Source organism: Desmodus rotundus, chromosome 7 (assembly GCF_022682495.2).
Source record: "Desmodus rotundus isolate HL8 chromosome 7, HLdesRot8A.1, whole genome shotgun sequence".
Classification (NCBI taxonomy): Eukaryota; Metazoa; Chordata; class Mammalia; order Chiroptera; family Phyllostomidae; genus Desmodus; species Desmodus rotundus.
In genome coordinates this window covers 10,016,114-10,030,391 of record NC_071393.1, presented here as the reverse complement: position 1 = coordinate 10,030,391, position 14,278 = coordinate 10,016,114, and the positions used below count along the sequence as shown (strand labels likewise).

Genomic DNA, 14,278 nt, shown 5'->3' with positions numbered 1-14,278 from the left:
GGGCAGGTGGTTTCTCTTCTCTGAGTCTCATCTGCAAAATGGGGGTAATAATAGCAGTTACCCTACAGAATTGTAGATTAGATGAGTAAATTAGGGCGAATCACTTATCATATTGACACGGAGCCAGCACACAGGAAATAGTAGATACGCTGTGTCTGTGTTATCATATTATGTCTTTTACTCTGTGCCAGGCGTTGAAATAAATGCTTTGGGTGCATTATCTCATTGAATCCTCAGCACATCCTAGGGCTGGGTACTACCTTCAACCCTGCTGTATATGGGCAACAGAGGCACAGAGAGGTGATAAAATTTGCTCAAGGTCACTCACCTTGTAAGGGATTTGAACCCAGGCCTGTTTGGCCACCAAGTGCTCTTGACTCCTGTTAGGCTGTATCCATGCAAATATCTAACCGTTGTGGTCCTTCCGGTCCTCCTCCCACTCTGCTAATGCCTCCCCCTTTCCTAGTTCCTGGGCCAGCTTCCCAGGAACACCTACCCTTCTTTCTCACAGCCCTAAAGTCAGGCTTTCAAATAGTGTTCATCTGTGTGTGCCGGGGGTGATCCACTCCTAGCGGTGGCTGCCGGGGCTGAGGGGATGGCATGGCTGTCTGCGTTCAGGGGGAGAGCGCCGTGATGGATCAGCAATGTCTGCTGTGCGCACAGGGATGGACAGGGATGCTCTCTCATGCTCTGCTTTTACAGCTTTTCCTTAAAACAAAACCTGTTTCCCCATCAATTCTTTTAGATTCGAAAAGAAGGCTTGCTATGGCTTGCCTTCCCCTAGCTGTTCCTTAGGGGTTCCCCACTTTCTTTGGCAGTCCTGACCACCAGGCCCCTTAAACACGGCCCCCGGGCTCTGAGCTTCCACACGGCCCAGGGCGATGCGAGGAGTGGGGGCGAGGAAGAGCTTCTCCAGGCTCAGGACCCCAGGACAGTGTCTAGCTAAGGCCCCTGGAGAATTTGCTCCAGCCAACTAGCTCTTTGGCTGTTCGTTGAAAGATACGTAAGAAAGACTCAAGATAAAACATACTTTGGGACACTTTCAAAGGACGCCAGACACTTCTGCCACCCCATGGCATAGCGCCCTCTTTCTGCGGAGCAGTGCAAGCCAGTTTGCACGCACCGACACAATAGCAGTCACTGCTCTTCTCCGCAACTTGCTCAGTTACCCCCTTTTTTGCTACTGGTGTCACAGTTAGTGGGGCGGTGCCCCCTTTGCTTTTCTGTCAGGGGGCTCAGAGTGGTAGCTGCAGCCTACCCCCACGGCAACTCCACAAAGTAGACGTGCCTTTGGGACTTAATTTTATTTCTCCCCTTAGTTTTCTTTTCAGTTTGAATTGTCCTTCTACTTATGGCACTCAGGCATACTGAATATTTCTGTCCGCTGCCTTGTCTCCTCTTTTTGAATGAACTGGTCTGGAAGTAACCAGCTAAGCAGCTGTTTTGTTTGTTTGTTTGGATTCTATGGTTGCAGAAAAGGAAGAGTAGGGCCGCTCCTGGGAATTCCTGTTTGCGTAGGAGAACTGGACTCCACGGAGCCACGGGTTGGTTAGACTGGGTGGGATCTTCCAGTTCCTGAGATCTTGTGTCTGCTGCCTTCTTATTCGATATGAGAAAATCAAGCAATTACCAACCGCTATTGTAACTGAGTGGCAGAATGCAAAAATATGGACAATCCTTCTTCCTGTGTCCATACCCTTTGAACTGTGACTTTGCAGCCCGTCCCATTGAGAGGAGTACCCTTGCATCTGGATTGGTTTCTGTGAGTTGCTCTGGCTAACAGAATGGCAGAAGGGGGGTGACGTCCACTCCGAGCCTAGGCCTTAATGGCCTGGCACACTGCTGCCGTCTCCCTTCCTCTCTGTCTCTGCTTCCCACCCCTCTCTCTCAGAACTTAGCCATCACCACGTGAAGGAGCCCAGACAAGCCTGCTGGAGGATGAGAGACCACATGGAGCAAACCGGCCAGCCCCCAGACAACCCACCAGCTGATAGAAGATACCTACGTGAGCCTAAGAGAGACCGAAGAACCACTTAGCTGAGCCCAAGCCCGAACTGCTGACCCATAGATTCAGACATTAAGTAAACACTTGTTTAAGGATGCAAAGTTCCGGGGTAATTTTTTTTTTTTTTTTTTGCAGCAGAGCTAATTGATACACAGAGCTAATTGAGCTCATCCCTATGCCAATAGCAACAATAATAACTAATATTCATTATATTCCAAGTATTGTTCTCAGTGCCTTGTAGTTCTCAGAACAATCCTTCAGGGTGAGTATTGCTATTGTTTTCATTTTGCAGATGAGGAAACTGAGGCTCAGGGAGATGAACGGAGGCCCAAGGCCACCAGCTAGCACTGGGTCAAGGGGCATCCAAGCTCAAGTCTGTCTGACTCCTCTCCCCCATGGGTCCAAGGACATCTCTGGTTACCTCGTCAGCTCCCCAAGGAGGAAATGCTGCAGAGCCAAGGTCCACACCACACTCACCTTTTCCCAGAGGAGGTGGATCGGCTCCGGGTGTACCTGGGGGAGGCCCTGGGGTTTGGGGACCGAGAGGAGTGGCTGGAGGAGCGGGAGCTGGCATAGGAGGAGCTGCGGGAGCACCCTCTCATGGGGGAGCTCCGGGCTGGGGAGGGGACCACACTGGACTTCTTCACCTCGGCGCAGCCCAGGCATGGCGACTGCGGTTCCCTGCGGAGGGAGAATGTTTGTTAGTGCCGGCCTGCCTGCTGGCCTGGGGGCGTCCGCGCTGGTGCTCACCATCCTACCTCTGCCAGGGCTGCAGTGCTCCCAGGGCTGTGGGGCTCCCCGAGCCCTCTTCCCACCCCTTTGCATCCTACTTCCGGGAGGGGCTCCTAGGCTGACGGCTTAGGAGTAGAGGCAGTGGGACACATCCCCCGGGGAGGGGGGCGTGTCTGAGTACTTTGGGTCATGGGGCAGGGGGATGCCGGGAGATTTACCGTACTTTGCCGTATGTAATGTGCACCCGTGTTTCTGTGGTGCCTAGAGCCATGCCGGGCTCCTGCTGGTTCTCAGGCAGGACGTGCTCATTTGCATTGGGCCAAGGGTCACGTGCATGGTTTCAGGGTTCATCCTGACCTGGCCTCTGCGCACCCATCCAGGCTCAGCTCTTGGCACATCCCTCTCTGGACTCTAGTCCTAGTAGACTATTCGTTCCTCCTGCAGTGTCCTTGTTCCCTCCCTTGTGTCCAGGCCTCAGAACGTTCCCACTGCCCGGAACCCTCTTTCCTCCCCTCGTCACCAGAAAACTCTTCGTCATGGTTAAGGCATTAGTTCGACCTCACCTTTTCAGGGAAGCCCTCCCTGATGCCCTGAAGTCTGGTTGGGTGACCTCCAATGTGTCACCGCAGGCCCAGCGCTCAGGCCTCGCTCAGCCCAGTGACTGTACTTGGTCTCAGAATTGTTTCTTCTTCCTGCAGACACTGAGCTCCTTGGGGACAGGACTCCTGTCCCTCTGGACACTGTATCCCAACACCAAGGACAAAGCCTGACACATGTGTCCTAGGTTGTCAATAAATGGAATAAACACTTGGAGCCTCCGAGTGTCCTGGACACTTCACAGGCATCATCTCCCTGGTCGCCCACAGCCTCAGGGAGCTGGCACGCCTACCATCCCAGCGTGCAGAGAGGGCTCAGGAGAGCAAGCCACTCGCTCAAGGCCACTTGGACGCCCAAACCCGGATCTGTCCAGCGCTGAAGCCCATTGCCCTGGCACCTCGCCAGCACTCCCCTCCCCCGCCCCCGCCCTTCACTCACTATGGTTCCCTGATTCAGGGCTGACACCTCTTCTACTCTGCCCTCTGCTTCCAGCTGACAGGACAAAGGCAGTGTGGATTTAAAGACTGTTTATATTTCAAAGTGAGAGGCTGGGGCTAAGTCACTCGGTTTGGCTGTCCCTGGAGAGCGAATGAAGCAGGTGACTGGGAGGGGCCACTCGGGCTTTAGCCCCAGTTCTGGGGACAGATCTGTGTTTAAAGCTGGGTGTTGGCCCTCATTAACAGTTTCTCAACCACTCCAAGCCTCAGTTTCCCCACCGTACCTATCCCATAAAGATTTGGTGGATAAGGAAGATGGTGCGTGGAAAGCCCCTGGCGTGTACCTAGCATGGAGTCGCGGGCTCCGTAAATATCAGCGGCCGTTACTATTATTGCTGCGGCTAGTCTCAGTTTTTCTTGCACAACAGCAGCATGTCAGCAGACACGTGGCCCTGCTCCCCGTCTGGGGACATCACTGCCTGTTCTTGGAGACGGTGACCTTCGCTCTGGCCCAGCCCTGGCCCCCAGCCAGGCCTGAGCGGGAACAGTGAGGTCCGGGATGTCCTGAGCAGGCACACCGCAGGCCGGGTCTACGTGTGGATGCCAGGCGGTCGATCTGGGACTGAAGTGGCTCTGTGCTGGGGACAAAGGGCGCTCTGTCCTTGAAGACAGCTTCACTGCCAAGGCTGAGGGGAAAGCCGCTGAATGAATGGTACAGAGCGAGCGATCAGCCAAGTGCAGTAGCTGATATTGTGACAGTATCCTCGGTGATTAGCATTTTGTTGTGGTTTCTTGAGTGACAGAGGAAGGAGGTGATGAAACAGAAGAATCACAACTGTCTCATAAGTGGCTTCATGGAAGCATTTTCTGCAGGAAAACTGCATCTAGCAAGTGCGTTAAATGGGCAAAAAGTTGAGAGGTCTCAGTGTTCTGTGATAGCCTGATCTCCCTCTGCCTGACACTGTCCTGTAGGATGGACACCCCCCACACACACACACAACTTCCCACACATGCGGCTGCCCCCACTCCCAACATCCCCGTCAGAATGGCGCACTTGTTACAGCCGATGGACCCACGTGGGCACACCGCTGTCAGCCCAGGCCCGCAGTTTACATGAGCCCGCCTCACTCTCGGTGGCGTCCTCCGCATGGGTTTCACTAGTGCACAAGCACACGCCTCCACCTTCACTGTCTCGCACACAGGGTTTCGCTGCCCTAAAAACCCTCTGTGCTCTGCCTGCTTGTCCCCCACCCCCACACAGCCCCGCAAGTCCTGGGCTTTCATTGTCTCCACAGTGTTCCTTCTCCAGGACGTCATAGAGTCGGAATCACACAGTGTGCAGCCTTTCCAGATGGGCTCCTTTCACGTAGTAAGATGGCTTTAAGGTCCTCCTTGTCTTTGCATGACTTAATAGCCCATTTCCTTTGAGCTCTGAATGATATTTCATTGTCTGGATAGACAATAGATTATTTATCCATTCACCTACTGAAGGACACCTTGGTTGCTTCCGAGTTTTGGCAATCGTGAATAAAGCTGCTATAACAACATCCGTTGCAGGTTTTTGAATGGACATAGATTTTCAATGCATTGGGGTAAACACTGTGGTGTATGTTTAAATGGCAGTGACTTTAAATGAATTCAATGTTAGACTTTCCCCTGAGATTATTGGTGAAGACATCTATTTTTTTTTTTTTTCTGGCCCAGCCTCCATCCCTCCTGCTGATATCCCTACCCTGGCTTTTCCTCCAGAGAACCAGCCCTCTCTCCATTTTAGTGGACATGGGAAGACTCTACTCATTAGCCCTTAAGGTGGCATGGGGCAAATTCTAACCAAGAACACAGCATCCCTTGGGCCAAAGTCCAGGGTGGGCAAATGGCCCAAACTTGGCCGAGCAGAACCAGTGAGCGCCTGCCCTGATAGCTTGCTGAAATGTAGGGGAAGAAGGAGTTTTCCTTCCATTGGCTGGCTGCACTGACAGAATGTTAGCAGGGTGGCACATTTGCCAGTGGTTTGGGAGGGTCTGCTTGAGAACTGAAGCCAAGAGAGAGGGAAGCAGAGCTGAGATGTAATGGGAAAGACAGATTCCCAAGGATATATTTTTGAGCCCCTGGATCCAGCTGTACCTGAAGGTGAATATCCTTGGATTTTTCAAAAACATGCCAGTTTGAGTTGAGTTTTCTCCCTCTTGCAAATAAAAGACCCCTGGGTCAGAGCCCGGCAGGTGGTACAGGGTAGGTGTGAGAGGCGGAGACAGTAGAGCTATGGCGGGACCCCCTCCTCCTGTCCCGGTGCACTGACCTTGGCTCTCTGCCCCTGCTGGTGGGGGAGAGACTCTCCAAAGTGATCCCCTTGTTCTGGGGTGAGGAGGTGGTGAAGGAGTTCCCTGAATCAGAGGTGTTGCCGCTGTTGAGCTCCTGGCTCTTGCTGAGTTCCCCACTGGGGCTCCCCTTCTCCTGACCCCGAGACCTGGTCGAGCTGATCTGCGTGGAGGGTGGCGAGGAGGTATCGTTGCCTGAGTCGTACTCCTGGGAGCGTCCTCGGGAGGTGGTGAGCAGGCTGGCTGTTTTGGTAAAGAGGTCAGCAGCAGACCCCGACCCAGTGATCTGAAAGCAAAAACACCCGTTGGACGCTGCTGAGTGCCGGGCCTGCGGGCTGCGTCTAAATAACCTAGAAATGTTTACCGTCATGATGCACTGTAACGAAAGGAAAGAGAGAGAGAGGAGAGGAGAGGAGAGACGCCAAAAAACAAAAGCACAAATTCCTGGGAGAGTACCACAGAAAAGAGATTTTTCTTTACCCCCTGCTAGGATAACGGGAAGATTTTAGGTATCATGCAGAGAAAAAGCATGCGATCCAGATTAAACAAAAGAAAAAGGAAATTATACAAAATTTAATTTCTAATGAGTTAACTCAAACCAAAGAGGCAACTTAATAGAAGGGGGAGGGGGTGTAAACACCCTTAACCTAAAACAATAATAAAAGTAAAGGAAGGGGAGGGGAAAAGAAATGGAGCTATGGGCCTGAAAAAAATACATCTTGAAACTTAAAAAAAAAAAAAAGATATAAAGCCAAAATTTTAAACTTCAACCAAATTCTCAATGAATTGGATTTTTTTTTTTTTAATAAGAAGTTGCCTGGATAGAACCCTAAATAAATATCACATGGGGAAAAGAAATGAAATAAAGATGAGTTTTTAAAAAATATATATATATATATAATGTCAAGGCTACAAAATGACGTTTTAGTAGTTATCAATTAAAGGGGAAAAGAAAGGGGGGCGGGGACAAAAAAATGGAAGTCAAATAGTCTGGCTGAAAACAAAGAAACAAAAAGCTCGCTACGGATACTGGAGTGTGTCCTCTCCCCCTGGAGAAGGTAGCTAAGGCTCTCGAGTGGCTTCTAATAAATTCTCTCATGTCTTTGCGGATTTCATCCACTTACCAAGCAAGAACTCCTCCTTTAGTAGGTAGGTAAGGTGTAAGAGAAAGGGAAGAGCGGGCAACGTGAGTCCATCATTAGAGTCGCAAATGACAAGAAAAAACACACACCTTTCTGCACATCCTCACACGGGGCCCTGCACTTTGCGTTTGGGTTCTGCGGTGTCCTGGTCAGGGGAGGCATCGGCTCTGTTTGGTTTCCGTAGGAAGGGGACCTCCGGCCGTCAACACTAACCTCGTGCCAGCCCCTTCATGCCCAAGCTGGATCAAGAAACCCTTGCTGAAAGTGCAGGTGGGGGCTAGGGGTTGCATCTGCCTAGGTGTCAAGATCAAGGTGGCCCGGGGGAGGGTGTGCTTGCGACAAAGGGCTTCAGGAGGGGCTTGGAGACTTGGCTTCGGGGTGACTGGGAGTGAGGAGGGGCTCCCAGAACCCCACCTGGGGTTGACCTGGGCCAGATAAAGGAGCACAGGAGGCGATGGAGGGCCCGCCCTTGGGAGGACCGTGGCATGTGCAGAAGCACAGTGGATGGTTTTCTCTAAACGTTCCAACAACTCTCACGGCTGGGATGCCACCGGGTGCGGGTTCCTGGCCCCCGCCAACAGTGCCATGTGTACTGGGCTGTGGCAGGAGGGACCCTCACCCTGGGCCCCCACCAACAGCCATCCCCATGAGGCAAGAAATCCGTGGGATCGAGAGGGCACCACCCCGAGACCACCTTCCTGAGACTGCTCTCTGGTGCCTGAGATCCCAGGATGCTGTTCAAATGGCCCCTGGGGCCCCCCAGGGTCTCTGCAGGCTCACCCCTGGCCCTGCTCCCCCAGGAGTAGACCATGCTTCCAGGCGCACACTCCCAGGTCTAAGGGGACCTCTTCGGACGGAACCTGGATGTTCAGGCCGAGGTGTCCCTGTGCGCGTTGGTGCTGGTTGGTGTGAAAGGTGGGATGGAAGGGGAGGGGCCGGGCCCTGGGGCTAGGTCTCCCCCATGCTACCACGCTGTGGCCTGGCCCTCCCAAGGGGCTGGGGCTCTAAGCTTAAATCTTGCTTTCAGATAATTTAGACAGGATGCTCGCCAAGACAGAAGAACAAGTTTCATTTCAGTTTGCTGGCTCAATTGATACTACACATTCAGACAGAGTATGTGGGCTTCCTTCAGACACTTGCCCAGCCCCCCCACCCCCCGACAAATGCTAGAGCACGTCTCACCATGGAAAGCCTGCCTGCTCTCTACTTTATCTCACGCACTGTGGGACTAAAGGAGGGGTTTGTGGCATTTCTGCCTTCTCAGCAGGTGGTCCAGACAGCCAGACCCAGGACAGGAACTGGGAGGATAACAGCTCAGGACGTCACCTCCTGGACTGGGGAGGCAGGGCTCCCTTGAGGGTCCTCCTGGGAGGCTTTGTGCACAGACAAGGGGATGGTTCAGCTCTGCCAAGTTCCACCCAGCACAGCTGCTGCTTTCCCTGCTTGGGGTCCTGGCTAGCTTTGCTTTGGGAGAAGGGGCCACCTCTGTCAGGAGTAAGGGAGCCCCATGCCAGGCAGCTAGATGCTGTGAGACCCGAGATCTCAGGCTGGGGCTCGGGCCAGGGATGGGCTCAGAGCATCTTTGCCTCAGAGATGGTGAAAGTTTGGTGGCCAGGACATCACAAGTGAGTCAGTAGGCCATTCTTGGAGGGACCCAGGCTCAAGTGCAGGGGCCCTGAGAACAATGGTTTCCCGTATCTCCTGGAAACGTGCTACCTGGGTGCATCCAGGCTGGGCCTCTGTCGCCCCTGCACCTGTTCCCTGCCTCAACTACTAAGTTCAAATGGCTGGCCCTGGTGCATCATGGGTCCCCATGGGCAAAGATTTCACGGGTGGGAGGCTGCTCAGGGTTGGTGGGTGTAGAAGGGGACTTTTCTTTTCTACCTTCTCAGTCCACACCCTGCGCTCACAGGGACATCGGTGTCCCCACTGGACCATAACCAATATCCACACATAACTTGCATGTTCAGAACTGAGAATTCTGCATGGCATCGTGCTCTTCCTTCCTCACCAGGAGAGGGGGGTACCAGTACCCCTGACACGTTCACACTGGGTGGGTCCCTGTGCCTGAACACACCAACCTCTCCAGCTTGTTTAAAAGGCTCGTTTCTCGGGAAGAATCTAAATTCTTCGACCTGGATGACAATGTCCCTTACAGCCCCAATCTGAGTACTCCACACAGCCTCACCACTTCCGCACACCCCACGCTGGCCGCCCACAACCTTAAGCTGACCGGTTAGAGTTTTCTCGGTTCTGCCACCACATCTCGCTTTCTCAACCTCGGGCCATTGGCACATGCCATGTCCTCTGCCTGGAGGAGTCCCCCCTGTGTCTCACTTCACATGACTAAATGCATTCATTCTCCTCTAGAAAGCCTCCCTTGGTCCTCAGGCCAGAATAGCACAAAACTCTCTATTTCTTTCATTCTTTCATTCATTCATTCATTCAACCTTTCATCCAACCACTCACTCAAAAACGAGCGGCATGCCCGTGCCGCCGCACTGTCACTCAGCGGGGCAAATGCTGTTTCATCGCCTGACTTTCCACCTGCGTGGGGGCTTGTTGAAGGCAGGGCCCAGATGTGGCTGCTTCCATGTTGTACCCCAGTACCCACCGTGCGTGGCACACGGTAGGGGCTCAGTGAATCTTGCTAAGTGAACACAGCTGCTCCACAGGCCCCGGGAAGCCTGAGCTTGGGTGGCTGGGCCCATCCTAACTCAAGTCATTGGCTCAGTGATCAGGCCCTGGCAAGGTCCAAATTAAGTGGGCGCTGGCTTTGGGAAGCTGATGGATTTGTAAGGAGGGACTGGCTTCCGTCACACTCAAAACAGTTCTAGGACATCAGGTGGACCCTTGGTTGATGGTTGGGGTTGAGTCCAGTGGAGGGCCGGGCGTGTGAGCTAGGGACGGCCTCCGGAACGGTGTTTCGGGCCCAGGCCTGTGGCAGAGAGAAGCAATACTCCCCCTTGCTCTTGGCATCCTCACACCCAGGAGGGCCTCGACCTCCAGATTCTCAACAGTGAGCGCTGCAGTTAAGGGGAGATGCCCTCTGGGCAAAATGAGCTGTGAGGTCTCCTTGTTTCCTTCTCTGCCCTCCGCTGTTCTGAAGGTCGGGGGAAAGATGACCTGGTCTGCCAGTGAGCACACAGCAGGGCTGTGGGCCCCATGCGGTGACTGGGTAGAAACAGGGGCTTCTCCTGGGGCAGAAATTTTAAGAAGGTGCCCCTCTCTGGCTGGACAAACTAGAAAAAAATATACCTTTCTCTGGGCTGAAGCATCCCCACGTAAGTATTCACAGCCAGCCTGGTGCGTGGAGGACGGGGGCGTGTAACTCCAAGGCACAGGGCAGAGCGGCAGAATGTAACATCCCCGAACACGCAGTTCTTCTCGCTCTATCTGACCTGGGTGGGGGTGGGGGAGGGAGGAGGTGGTGGCCTGCAGACATGCATCCCTGCCTCTTTCAGCTGACATCTATTTGGCTTTGTCTTCACACGTCTTGATGGGCTCTGTCTATATTTCCGGGGGACAGGGACATTTTAATAAACTCATTAGAGATGTCTGGGTAGTTTAATGGCCTCTGAGCCCCAGACTGCACCTTCTCCAGAGCCTTCCGTTCACCCTGCACGAGGAGGAGGAAAGACACTGAAGGGAGCCAGAGACAGAACGTGTGTGTGTTGGAGGGCAGCTGTGTTGGGGTGAGGGGGTGACGGCGTGATGACTCACAGGAGACCTTCAAGTCTCGGACATCATGACAAGCGGACAACAGAGGCCTCTGTCTCTGTCCTCTGCCCTCCCGTCTCTGAGCGTCTCCTCCTACCCGGACACCCACTCCAGCACGGAAGATGCTCACAGTGGCCCACTCAACACAGACTTGATGGGACAGCTCCCGCCTGCTCCTCCATGTCTCCTCATTTAGATAATAGGCCTCTCAAAATCCATCTTGAAGAGCTCTTCTTCATCCACTGGGAATTTCTCTACTAGGCAAGTAACTGCTCTCTGCCCCTTTATTCCCAGCGTGGCCGCAAAACGGTGCCCAGGATGCCGCTAGGAGTTACCTAGACCCACTGCGGCCCAGTAACAGTGTTCATGATGGCCGGGGCCCCCACTGAAGCCCGGGAAGCCTCCCGCCAGGGCTCTCTCCATTAGCCCACTCTGACCCCTTCCTCCAGCTCAGCCTGGACCTTCCGTTCATGTCTCCACAGAGGCCTGCCTTTGGGTCTTGGCATGAAAATTCAGCCCCTGTAAGTTCTGCTCAATCACCAAGGGAAATAGCACCGGCCTTACCATGGATTCTTCCAGAAATTGAGACAGAAATTTCTCAATTTGAGAAATGTGAGTGCTAGCAGTTTAACCAGAGGGCATGTCTGTAGGGGAGTGGGGACGGGAGATGAGGGGGAGAGGGGCCCAGAAGAGGGTGTGTTACCAAACCAGTGCCACCGTGGGTGGCAGAGGACGCTGCCGCCAGGCAGAACTGGCCCCAGAGTTCGTCTTACCCTAGGAGGGCAGAGGGAGGGAACCGCAGAACCAGCCTCAACCCACCAAAGCGCCCTGGACAGCTATGCTGTTTTAGATATGCTTTCTTTAGCCCACTAGGTATGTTCAACCATCAGTTTGAATCAACTGCCAACGCTGTAGAACGGGGTGGTTCCCATCACAACCCCATCTTGGTTTGCGTTGAAATAATAAGATCTAGCAACATGGGGTCGGTGTCCCTGCCTGGCAGTCAGTGATCAGCTGGAGAGCAATGGCAGCTGCCCATCTGGACGAGGCCTGAGCTCCCCGGGCCCCAAGCCTCATGAGGGCCCTGCTGCTTGTATCTTTTAGCACTTTGGCCCCTGAGACATCTAAGTCTGAGACCCTCTGTCCTGAGTGTTTGCTGTTACCCCAATCACGCTGAGAGCAGCAGAGACACAGCGCACCCGTGCGGTCCGCCTCTCCCTTCCGAACTGCAGAGCATCCATGGCTCCACCTTCCCCGTCTCAACCCTTTCAATCCCTCTTGGCCTTTGTCAGTGGAAGGAACCAGGTGACCAGAGCCACTGAGCTATATCCAGGCCCCAGAGCTCTCACCAGCTCTCCCTTTGGGGTCAGGATTGCCAACCTCGGGGTTTTTTTTTTTTAAGGGCAAACTGCATTTCACAAACTCCTGGCCGTTGGGAAAAAGTAAACAAGTATTTTCCCTTTACTCCTCTATCTCCCTCCGATTCTTTTCCTTCTGCACTCATAAACTTGCCTCATCTCCTTGTTCCTTAATATACTCAGTGTTAACAATTGAGTTTTTCTAATAAGTAATTAACCCCCCCACCACGAACTCCAGCTCCTGGCGTTTCACTGGGAGTCTTTGTCAGCCCTCGGGGGAAGCCGGCACTGTTATTTATTGTTTTTGTCTCAAATCATTATTTAATCAAGAACGGGGAAAAAAGACAACCTCTCACTTACACTTTAAAATTTAATTTCAGCTGAATTCTGAGATCAAGAGGCAGCACAGCCTAATAGGTTACAAAAATACAATCAAGAAGAGAATTCCAATTAAACTGAACAAGTCCATTTACTGTGCTTCAAACGGCCCCATGGAGAGAGGCGGCTGTAACTTTTTTCCTTCGCTGCCATATGGGGGACTGGAAATTCTCGTGTGAACACAGAGCTGCGTGGCAGAGCTCTTAGCTAGAGGGTTCTGGTTATTTCTTTTTAAAAAAACCCTTTTGTTTCACAGGGACATTAAGTTTATTTTGCTTGCTGTTGTTCATCTTCCTTTGCAAACTAATTAGGAAGACAGCAGAAGAATGGATTCATTGACCTGTTGGAAGTTCATCTGAGGGGAGCTGGGGGTGAGGAAAGACAGGGAGACCTGCTGGGGACTGTGGGAAGATGCCAAAGTCCTTCGGGGCTGGACCCACCCCAGGGGGCTGGCCTGGCCTCCTCCTAGGACCCTCCCTCCAGCAAGAGGCTGGCAGGGACTGGTGGTTTCAGCTTCTCCACTTCTCCAGAGCCGCCCCTGCCGGCCCCCAGCCCAGTTCTTGAAAATCTCTGCGTGGACACAGTTAGACAGTTTCTCAGCAACCCAAATTGAAACAAAAGAAATTTAAGTTCTGTGCGCGGGCTTGTCCAACCTTTGGGCGTCTCTGGGCCACACTGGAAGAAGTAGAGTTGTCTTGGGCCACACGTTCAATACAATGCGACATGTAATCACAAAAACATCTCGTACTGTTTTAAGTAAATTTACGATTTTGTGATGGGCCACATTCACAGCCATCCTGGGCCGTGGGGTGGATACCCCTGATGGGACTTTTTCCCGCTAAATGCATTTAATTTCAAGCTTCATCCTTTCTCCTGAGGCCACGTCAGTCCTACCTCTTCTGGTGGTAAGATGTCACTTTCATGATACCAAATCATGGTTTTTTTCCTGTCCTGACTTGGCAGAGTATAAGTTGACAGCGCCATGCCGCCTTCCATTAAAAAACGAACAAACGAACAGATGAAAACCACCAGTCCCAGAAGTCCCCGAGTCTCTTCTTCTGCAGTCTGCTCCTCTGTTCTCTAAACTGCAAGGAACGGTTTATTCTTCTCACCGAGGGGGAGCTCGAAGGCGTTTGCAGGATTTACAAGAGGGTGGCTCAGGGGCCTGAAGGCCAGGGCCACTCACACACTGTCCTTCAGCCTCGACGTCCCTGGTGTTGAAATAGGAAGCATATCGCCACCCCGCCTTTCTCCTGGGGTGTTCACCAGAAATCCTGGGTCTCATCACACTGTTTGAAGAGGCTACTCCAAACGCATCACGTCTGGGTTTATCTGGAGTCAGTTTAAGAAAGACACTAGGACGCCAACCAGCCACCCCAGCGACGGCTGTATTCTGAGAGTTAGGTCCCAAGCGCTGGGCTGTTGTTCACACAGAACTGAAGCTGCGCGGGGGCAGGAACCTGGTCTGTCCAGTTCGCTGCTGCTCACCCACTGCCTGGCGCGTGGCAGGTGCTAGTGCGTGTATTTTAAGTGGATGGACACCTCATTTCAGTCCCTTCACAGCCACCCTGTGAGGTAGGTGTGATCATTG

At 52.9% G+C, this 14,278-nt stretch overlaps 1 protein-coding gene across 2 annotated transcripts in view; it reads right to left on the bottom strand.

The window, feature by feature from the left end:
- The window catches only part of SRRM4 (serine/arginine repetitive matrix 4), a 135,754-nt gene that overhangs the window by 7,783 nt on the left and 113,693 nt on the right, over positions 1-14,278 (bottom strand). The window contains exons 9-10 of one of the 2 annotated variants that reach the window (XM_024567029.4): positions 6,071-6,375; positions 2,483-2,686 (exon numbers count right to left, since the gene is read on the bottom strand). In XM_024567029.4, the coding sequence (XP_024422797.2) occupies positions 2,483-2,686; positions 6,071-6,375 (509 nt within the window). The remainder of the gene's footprint in view (positions 1-2,482; positions 2,687-6,070; positions 6,376-14,278) is intronic. The other variant, XM_045200845.3, reaches the window with a different exon arrangement.